Source organism: Hydra vulgaris, chromosome 12 (assembly GCF_038396675.1).
Source record: "Hydra vulgaris chromosome 12, alternate assembly HydraT2T_AEP".
NCBI classification, from domain to species: Eukaryota; Metazoa; Cnidaria; class Hydrozoa; order Anthoathecata; family Hydridae; genus Hydra; species Hydra vulgaris.
In genome coordinates this window covers 69,950,001-69,960,887 of record NC_088931.1, presented here as the reverse complement: position 1 = coordinate 69,960,887, position 10,887 = coordinate 69,950,001, and the positions used below count along the sequence as shown (strand labels likewise).

At 28.3% G+C, this 10,887-nt stretch overlaps 1 protein-coding gene across 1 annotated transcript in view; it reads left to right on the top strand.

Annotated features, from left to right (window-relative positions):
• Positions 1-4,416: 4,416 nt before the first annotated feature.
• The window catches only part of LOC136088969 (receptor-type tyrosine-protein phosphatase alpha-like), a 107,205-nt gene continuing 100,734 nt past the window's right edge, over positions 4,417-10,887 (top strand). The window contains exons 1-2 of the mRNA XM_065814260.1: positions 4,417-4,521; positions 6,247-6,410. Of these exons, the coding sequence (XP_065670332.1) occupies positions 4,449-4,521; positions 6,247-6,410 (237 nt within the window). The 5' untranslated portion in view covers positions 4,417-4,448. The remainder of the gene's footprint in view (positions 4,522-6,246; positions 6,411-10,887) is intronic.

Genomic DNA, 10,887 nt, shown 5'->3' with positions numbered 1-10,887 from the left:
TATTGAACATGTGAAATACAAAAACTGAAAGTGGAATGCAATCATTTTCATTGCAATTTCAGACATATTTCTTGTACATTATTCACCCGGCTATATGTCTTCTTCATGTTCCGGCCATTTATAATACGAGGGGTCAGTGTAAAAAGTGCTTAAGCCACAATAGCACTTCAATATCTGTAAATTGGAAAAAACCCTAAGGATCTTTTGAAAAATAACAGGAAAAAGTATGATTATTAGAAGGATAGTATTTATTAAAGCAAGACGAAAAAGCCATGAAACTTTTTTTGTCTTTAAGCCATGAAACTTTTTTTGTCATTTACTAATTTTATTCCATTTGTTACCCCCATTTGCCAATGGTTTTGTACAGAAAAATTCATGGGTCTCAATTCTTCTTATAATAAATATAAGAGCTTTAAGATACAAGAAACTATTTCTTGGGTTAACTCTAGATGCTTGTTTCTCAATCATGTCTTTATAATCTCATCCAAGAGATCCATGATGAAAGCATAAGATCATTAGCATAACATCAAATCCATCTTTTATAATAGGCTATTCCTGTACTAAGTACTGGTGTAGGTAGAGTTTTTTTTAATCGAAAACCAAAACCTTCTTGCGTTGATTTGTATGTGCATCCAGTGTGTCTTCTTTCATTTAAGGTCCCCCCTAACAGTGTTCTTTTCTTCACACTTCGAAAGACACTTCATTTTGTTGCTAAAAAAATCACATTTTTGACATGTATTTGATTGTAAACGGTGAAAATATAAATTGAATTTTGCATTGAACATGTGAAATACAAAAAACTGAAAGTGAGATGCAATCATTTTCATTACAATTTTAAACATATTTCTTGTATATCCTCGACATTCGTATGGTTGGTGGCAGATAACTTCTGTACATGTTGCTCTTTCGGCTATAATGGAATTTGTACATTGAAAATAAGCAAATAAATCTTCGAAGATATTTAATGCCTTCATCGCTATTCTTGCTTTGTAGGACCAATTTACCACTAAGCTCTTTAAGAGGCTTTGCAGCAATGTGTCCTCGTAGTAAATTTTGCAAACCTTTTTAACATTTGTATCCATTATTTTATGGGAACGTACAGTATCAGTTGGTTTATAGAAACAACTATTATCCATACGGGAGTTATTTATACAGTATTCGTCCTGTTTTGTTCAAAGGCGTTTTTTAAATCCCAGTTAATGATATAAAAGTTTAAAAAACTTGATTACAATTTGCAATTTTTATTTTACTGCTGCACTCTATATTGCACCAACAGTTTCTTTCAACAAAAATATTCGGTTTAACTAACTTATCCTTTGTTTTAAGATATCCTTTTCTAGTTGACCTCTTCTTTTTTAGAGTATTTTTTTTGTATTGTTTTGAATGGGCAACTCGCCAATCCACACTTCTTTATCATTTTTCTTTTCTTCTTGAAAGAGTCTTTTCTTTTCCAACATAGTTAAGAATCTGCAATAAAAATGTTAGTTAAAAGTTTTGTTCTAATAATAAAAAAAATCCTAACAAGCTAAATGACCCTAGCAAGCGGAATGCTAGGCTATGGCCTAGGATGTAAACAATCGGACAGAGGCCAAAACATAGGAATAGGTCTTACTTTTTTTTCAATATAATGAATCCCAATACACGATTCTGCAATAAAAAAGTGCATGCCAGTTTTAAAAATCGAAAATTAAAATTTGTCTCAACAACATTTTAGGTTAGAAACTATATTGATGTTTGACTAACTCAATCAAAATGTATATTATTTTTGTGTTGAAGTATATATGATTATAGTTGTAGCACTGTATGGACAGGTTTTGGGGTTCGACACTTTTTCCACAACAAGCAACATATTTAATGTATGGTTTGCAGTAATTATCCATGAAAATTTTTTTTTTCAAAATGTGGTTTAGGCACCATTTCCACCGAGCCCCTCATATAAATAAACGATCTTATATATAATATTTAAATATTATTATACGGTGATAAAAAATTTTTTTTATTAAGTTTTACTTATTTTCAGGGTAGAGGACGGACTTAAAATTATGTATGAAATTAAAATAAGTAATCTTTAGGCGACCCCTAATTGAATTGGTGGGAGAAGAAAAGTACTAGTCTATTTTTTGTTATTTGCACTTTTTTTCATAATTTCATTTAAATTATGTCGATCTCTATGTGTACTACAAAATGTCTATAAAATGTCAGTTTAGTACAAAAGTTAAGTTGACGTGTGCTCAGAATGTGAGAACTTGGGATCAAGAATACGCGACAAAAACTTAAACGAAAAAAAGGCCTAAAATGAAGTATGTACCTTTCTACATAACTATATTTTCACAAAAATTCCGGAATCTGTTCAAGAACTTCATCTATTCTCTAATGACTGCCCTGGGCAAACAAAAAAACCATTCAATTTTTAGTAACTCTACAAGCTGGAAAGTGTTTTAATAAAATTTATCATTATACTCCTACGAGGGGACACTCATTCCTTCCCTGAGATAGAGACTTTGGTACGATCATAAGAAATATACGAAAGCATGATCGCATCTACCTTGTGGGTTATATTGATTTGATAATAGCAAAAAAAATTCCAAACCAATTGCGGTTACGAAGATCACAAACGAGGACATTATAAATTTCAAAGATTGGTGGCCTACTGTTTATAAAAAAACCCGAAAACCCATCAGAGACAACATACGCAATCGTGCATTTTCTGTATCGGATTGTAAAATGTTTGTTTATGACAGTGCAATGCCTGGGTATGTGACAACATATGAGTTTATTGATGGACTATGTTCCAGAACTTTTAAACACGTAAAAAATCGAGTTGAGCAACAACTGTCCACCAAGAAAGTTTATCAGGAACCAGTTGCAATAAATGAAAAAAAGTTCAATGATATTAAAAGAATATACCCACCCACCACACATACCCACCAGCACAACGAGTTTTATGAAAATATATATTCCTGGAAAACAACCGGCAACGTGGAGGAAGATGGTTAACTTTTTTTATTTTATTGAAATGACTATTGTTTGTTAAATTAAATACTTATTTGTTTAATAAAGCTTTTCACGTAAAGTTCGCATTTTTTTTATTCCCTAATTAGAAAAGATATGATTGGGAGGAAGAATAGTACTTGTTGAAGAACTTTATTTAATTTTTGTAGCAAGACCAACTTATTTTTCTAGGAACAATCACTATATTAATAGTTGCTTAGGGAATGGAAGTATACGCCTAGTTTATAAACCATAACTGTTTAAAACTTAAACATCGATTGTCTCGAAATGAAAATATCGGACGAGTACTGTTCCTTCTTTTCACCGACTAAGTTTGTTTTAATGCGCGAAATAACAGCGATTTGTTGTTAATGTTGTATTAATAATTTTCTTGAACTATTTGAACCTGAGAAATCAAAATATATCGTGCTAAAATCCATTAATTCAAATGAAATTCACCATAACATACTTAAACAATTATTTTGCAATTTGAATGCTTGCATCTTACTTTGTTGCCATATACTGCTTAATCATTACCAATGACTTGGCAGAAAATGACAACCATCCACCCAATTTTCATATCGTAATCAAGTAGAATACTGATTAGTTAGTTTTCTAATAATATTGTCAAGAAAAATTAAAAGCATAGATGGAATGGAAATTGAAAAATCACTAGAATAAATAAGATAAAGTGGTACAAAAAACAAAACAAAAAAAAACTGCATAAATGAATTATATATGAATTATAATGACTCAAGTAGTTAAATATTGTACTATAGGGTTCTAAAATAAAATCTTTTCAAAGTGAAGAAAATATATATTAGATATGAATCCAACTTGATAAGCCAATGTTTTGGTTTCTTAAATATAAAAACATTTAAATGAATTGCTTATCTTTTGCGCAAACATTTATTAATTAAATTAATTTAAAAAATGATAAAATAATTCAAAGTCATCTATAATTAAGTTAAGTACAATATTTGTGTCTCACTTGTGTCTGATTTGTTCAGAACTAATTAAATAAATAGTAATTGATGGAGCTAATTGATTTCGTACAATTATTTTTTTATAGAAGTGTTTCATTTTTTAATTTTACTGTTAATTGTAAGCATCTTAAAGGTAGACTGTAATATTATAAATGCTTCAATACATTGTTTGCTGTTGATTTTGTTAATGACTCTTTTTAGTTTACTTTTAAGCAATGCTAAATTATTTATTTTATAAAAATATTAAACAGAGATTAAATTTTAATCAGTAATTAAAGATAAGTGCTAAGTTATTAACTTAAAAGTTAAATATTTATGAGTATACTTAGTTGTTACTTCAAAAACAACAAATGAAAACAAAAAAATACAATAAAGCATTGCATATTTGTTATAAATTAAATACAATTGCATATAATATATATTTTAAAAATTTATTTAATCCATCTGTTTTTTTTAGTTTAGACAAGCAAAATGAAAAAAGTAATGTTCACCAAATGCTTTGTTTGTATCTTTTTAAATATTGTTATGGCGAAAGAATCTAAAAGTAAAGTTATTTAACTTTTATTGTTATTCTAAACTACTGCAATGAAACTAGAATTAAGTAATAATATTTTATTAAAAACAATCAATTTTCTTCTACAGACTGTTTTTTCTTACGTAGGTTCATCAGGAAGTATTATATAAATATATACTTATATAATACTATCTAATGAACCTACAGAAAAAAAAATTAGATTAGTGTTTTTACTAGTTTATAGTAATACAGGTGTTCTATATGATAAAAAAACACTTATAAGATTTAGGCGTGGTTATTTCATCTGACCTTAAGTGGCATGATCAAGTGGCTTCAGTGACGGCAAAAGCGCTAAGAACTTTGGGTCTTATTAAATGTACATTTACATACTTTGATGTGGAAATGATGAAGTCACTATTTAAGACATTTGTGAGACTGCTTCTTGAGTTCGCTATACCTGTATGGAAGCCTTATTTTCAATGGGATATTGATGAGTTAGAGAAAATACAAAGAAGAGCAACAAAGTTAGTCTCCCAACTTAAAAGGATTTCATATGAAAAAGACTAAAACCAATGGGTTTAACAACATTAGAGAAAAGAAGAGCAAGAGGAGATCTTATACAACAATACAGATTTCAGCAAAATATGGAACAAATAAGTTAGTACAAAAATCTACAATTGGCAACATCCTTGACTTGTTCAGGCCTGGCCTCTTAGGTACAAGGCAACTAATACAGGTTAGAAAGAAAATATGTACCATCATGTTTATAAAGATGGAATTTGTTACCAAATGAAATCAGAAGCAAGATTGTTGAATATTTAAAGCACAAATAAATAAACATCTTTAATAAGTTGTGTTGTAAATTGTGTGGGCTGTCTATAACACGATGCTTGCATTGTGTTTCACAATTTATTTTTTTAAAATATTTTATTATATGTTGAAAAATTATAGTTGTTACAGTAATAAATATAGCTATTGCTAGTATTATAATCAGTACTTGAAATAATTCTTAAATTAAGACTGAATTAAACTCTTTAAAGTTTTTAAATAGCCATATTCCCCTCCCCTGTCCATTTTTCTAACATATTCAATTTTTTGCCCTGAACTTATCTTGGAAAAAAATTGTTGTTGAACATTTCACCTCACAAAATGTGTCTGAATTTATGTCTGATGCATGAACTGTCTTTATGCACAAACATTTAAAAACTGTGGCATACAAGACAAACAAGTTATTGGGTGTACTTTTTATATCTTATTTTTATACATAAAATTTTCATAGTATTAATTATGGCAAAGAAATCTATAGATCTAACTCGATGTTGCATTGGAAAAACATTAAATAAAGATTGTCATGAGGTAAAATTTACAAAGTCAAAAAACTTAAATGTTTTCAGGAATAATACTGATCTTGTGCACCTACAATTTAATGTAAATTATATTCAAACTGTTTGCAATCACCATGAGTAAGGCCCTCTTTGTATAATTAAAACTTTTTATTTAAACTATTTTATTGTCTTCACAAACACAAAATTAAATATTAAAATGTTTATAAAGAAATAGACTTAATCAATTATTAAAAAGGTTATGGCTTTTTAAAATCTGTCAGTGTAATTAGTTTCTTTTGCAAAGGAGTTTGATTTAATATCCGATAATATAATGATTTTGAGACTCATATATTGCTGGCTGTAGTTGCAGTATTTTAGTAATTTTAGTAGTTTCTGTAGCTTAAAATCTAATTTTGAATGTTACATTTAGATTGTACAAATCGAACACCACTTGGAATGAGAAATGGATACATAAAAGCCAACCAACTTACAGCTTCATCAATGTATAATAAAAACTACAGTCCAAATTTGGGAAGACTAAATAATAAACAATGTTGGTGTGCAGAGAATAAAGGTTTATCAGAATGGTATCAGGTAAAGTAAGCAGTTTATTATAAACATTGATTTTTTATAAATTTTTTATAAGTTTAATAAAGAAACTATAAGCTGTTATGATTCATTATGAATAGATTATATGAATGGAAATATTAATAGGTTATTTAAGTGGAATAAAATATTTTTAAGACATACAGAGTAATAATATCAACTAATGTAGAGTATGGTACTCTGTAAATGTACTCCAAGTTAAATAACATAAGATACTGTTCCATGACAATTACAGTTAATTATTTACAAATAAATGTTACACGTTTTGCATATGTCTTCATTTAGTCAGTTGAATTAAATAATTTAGCTGACCAAAACATGATATATGCAATAAAGTTACATAATTTTATTTGCTAAATATTTTTATGAATTAATTTCTTTGTAAGGTAAAATATTTAATCTGTACTTGCTTTTACAAAAATATTATTTTATTAGGTTCAGATTGTATTTAGGTCTTGCATTTTTATGATCTCAATTACTACTATCTTTTTTTAGTGTTGTATTAACCCGATAACTTATGATAAATAAATTTTGTTATTCAAGTAGCCATTTTGTTATTTAGATCTGCTTGCAGCTTAGCAATTTAAGGCATATGCTATACTCAAGTGTTTTATAGTGTTTTTTATTTTACTGCCACTTACAAATAACTTTATATAGTTTTTGATGTTGTAAGTTGTTAAGATTAAGGGTTTAAGTACTATTATAATAGTTTTACATATAGTTATCAAGAATGGTTCCATCTGTTTTATTAATCGAACATTTGACATTTTATTTAATTTTATTTAATGTCTTTTTTTTTAAATATAACAAATCTAATGAGTAATTGTTTTTTAAGGCACCTGTAGTTATATTAAACATTTCCTATAAATTGTTGAGGCAAATTTTATTTTTTTATAAATCAATGTTTTTTATTCAATAAACTATTTGAATTTTGACTATGTAGTTAAGTGCATTATTTTCTATTAAAAGGAGAATTTGCATTTAACATTTCCATAACGTTTAACCAAAATTTTTAATAATGGAAGTATGTTTATTTCTAACAATTACTTTGTTAAACAATTTTATTTTGTGGCCCATGTATAATATTATCCATTTTACAAAAACAAACTCATTTAAAACTGTTCACATTTAATTTTAGTTTTAATAAACAATAGTTGCTTCAATATTAATTACTTTTCTTATTGATATTTAGTTAAACTGATTTATTTTACAGTTAATTAATTTTATGCATAATGACATTAAGAAATAATAATTTTAAAAAGTAAGTTGTGAATTATTTATTAAAGTTATTATTAAAACTTTTAATTGAAAAAACTTTTTTATAAATAGTTTTTCAATAAAAGTGTTTTATATTTCTCTGTGGGCTTTCATTGCTCAGTCTAGTTTATCTAAAATTTTCCATTAGGAGTCTGAGTTTATCATTTCTATTACTGTTGCAGTATATCATTATATCATAATTATATTTTTGTATCATTATATCAAATATCATTATATTTTTACTATATGCTTACTATAGTGGTTTTGTTTTGTTCTGAAAGTTTGTTTAAAATATAGTTTTAAATTTTGTATTCTTTCTCTATTCCTAATTTTTTCCTTATTTCACTTGGGCTTGACAGCTCAGTCTATTTCTTTGATTTATATTTTTGCATTTTTTAAAATTATTATTAAAACTCAATTTACCAACCACATTAAAAAAAACAAAAAAAAAACAAAATCAAAATGTTTATTTTAACATTAAAATGTTAAAAGTGTCGTTAGCAAAAAAAAAAGTTAAAGATGAAAATTAAGAATTTAAAAGTGAGTGGATATTCAGTTCTTGTAATGTTTTATTTGCAATGAAAAACTTATCAAAAGTAAGAAATAACTAATGTAGAGATATTTTAATAAAAAACCAAAATATTCTGATAGTGATTCCAGGTTGGAATTGGTTTGATGGTTTGCCCAACCCTTGTAATATAATTGTTTTTCTTTTTTAGTAAAGTACTATCTTCTTGTTTAAGTTGGTTAAATATTTCATTCATAGCTATAATGTCTCGATTGATTACAAAACCATTTTCAATTCCTTCAATATCCAAACACTGATGTTTTGAGCATGTGCACAGATTATAATATGCACCTCCAACTAAATAAAGATTCACTGCTTTAATACTCATCTTATATAACTATCACCTTTACATTAAATTGTTTTCCCTCTTTATTCATAAGAAAACCTTTTTTTTAACTCTTTAATGTCAGAATTATAGAAAGACAACAGTTAAAGAGTTTTTCTTGATACATTTCCCATTTGAAGACTCAGTGCTCTGTGACTCAGTGGGACATTTAGTGACTTTTGCAACCATATTAACAAACCTGCTTCTGTTTCAAGTGAAAATGGAGCTAACATTAGTATGTTATTGCTACTGTTAACATTATCTATTTGATTAAATATTGCATTGCTTCCACTACCATCAAATGCAAACTTTATTTTCATTAGTATATTATCACTTTTTATATTTAAAAAAATGTTCTCCAATAAGTTCTCCCTTTGCATTGTAAATTTAACAACCTAAAATAGACTGCAGTAAACAACAGAATAAGGTTCAAGATAATTCATAATAATTGGTGTTACTTCAAATTGTTTTTTTCTGCAATGTTTCCAGCTAGGCAATAACCAGCAGTTGAAAAAAGTTGTTTTGGTATTTATATGAATGCCTACCAAGACCACAGTCTGTATAAATTGACATTATTTATATAGACTGCTTTTTCTATTGGAATCTTATTGAAAGAGTTATCCTTGTGTTTTCCCGAAAAAAGGTTGTTTTTTTTTTAAATCCAATGCACATTTATCTTTAGCTCTTGTTAGTGAAAAACCATATGACTTGGTTAAAGTAATATTTTCAAGATCACAAAACTTATTTAAAACATTATATAGTTCTTCAGTTCAATGAAGTTGTTGTTTTCATCTAATTTTATCAAAAGGCTTTTTAGCTAAATCATATCTTGCATTATTTTCGATAAATTGATGTCACAGTGTCACAAAATGACTTTTAATATGAACCTCGTGACCCTAGAATATGCTTTTGGGGTATGATAGTGGGGATATATAGGAGTGTATTTAAAGTGATTTTGAAATCTTTGTCATCGTCCATGGAATAAAAATCCAATCAAAGTTTTCTATTATTACTGCTTTAAATAATGACTTTAAATTTCATAGAAGTCTCCATTAAAAAAAATTTGACATTTATTCATTCTGCGCATCAAAACACTCTATTTGCAACCGAATATTGACAAAATGTAAACATTACAATTTTTTTAGGATATAAAGCTGTAAATTGATTTTTAGCTATGAAAGTCTGACTTTCATCAAAAACTTCAATATTTTTTCTGAATGACCTAAATTACTATCTTAATTCAACAAAGATCTAAATTTATATATAGATTCTGATACATATAGCCCACATAAGAAAATATAATTCTCTCTCTTTCTTTCAAGTAATGACATCAAAATGAAAGTTTGCTGTTGTAATCAATCAAGCAGCTATGAGATTCTTTGGGTAGTCTGGGTGGTTGCTAGACCTTTTGAAACGTTGCCAATGATTGTTGAAGTTGTGATGCAGCAACTCTGTTGCTTGTTCTGAATACAGACTCAAAGAACGATTATGCCAGTTAATAAACTGGGGAACATGAAAGAAGACTGCATGTACTTTGGGAGTAATGCTTGTGTTTGGAAGCTTGAGGTAAGAGTCCCGGAATTCTTCTATTAGTTCACAGTAGTTCTGTTTAAGTGTATTACCAAAACAAGCATGAACAACTGCATCAAACTTTTTGAAGAGGTGGTTGACAATGCCTAGTAGAAGGTGGGGTTCCATTGGTATAATGAAGTCTTAGAGAAGTATATTATCTGGCAATCTGATAGCAGGCTGATGCACAACATTTAGAAAGTCCCGTGCTTTTTTTTTATGGCCACCTGGGCCACCTGCAGCTTGGAAGCCTGTTTAATCATTCTGAATAGATCCAAAAGTTTGGAGCTTACCATTCTGATGAAGATCCTTAGACTCAATGTCACACCAAGTACAAGGATGTGCACTGGAGTAAGACTGTAAACCACAGATGATGTTAGCAAGTTTCATGTCACATGAAAACACGAAAGACATCCTTTCAAGGCACAATTTGTTAAGAATTTGTTTCACATTACCATACTTTTCAGGTAGATTTTCTGAAACAGCTACCAACAATTGGCGTTTCACACCTGAATCTTTAAAAAGAGATTTTTTGGATGGTGGGGAGACATTCTTTGCTTCTAAGGCAATTATTCCTAAAGAAACTTTCAAGAAACCTCCTCCTCCATCTATTCCAATTTTTATAAGTTCATTTGACTGTGGACCTCAAATTTGGATGACAGTGTTTCTCAGAGCAACAAGATCTTTGCAGTGCAAAAGTAGTCTCTTGGACTCCTGACTGTCAGTTTTGGTTGTCTCCATATTGT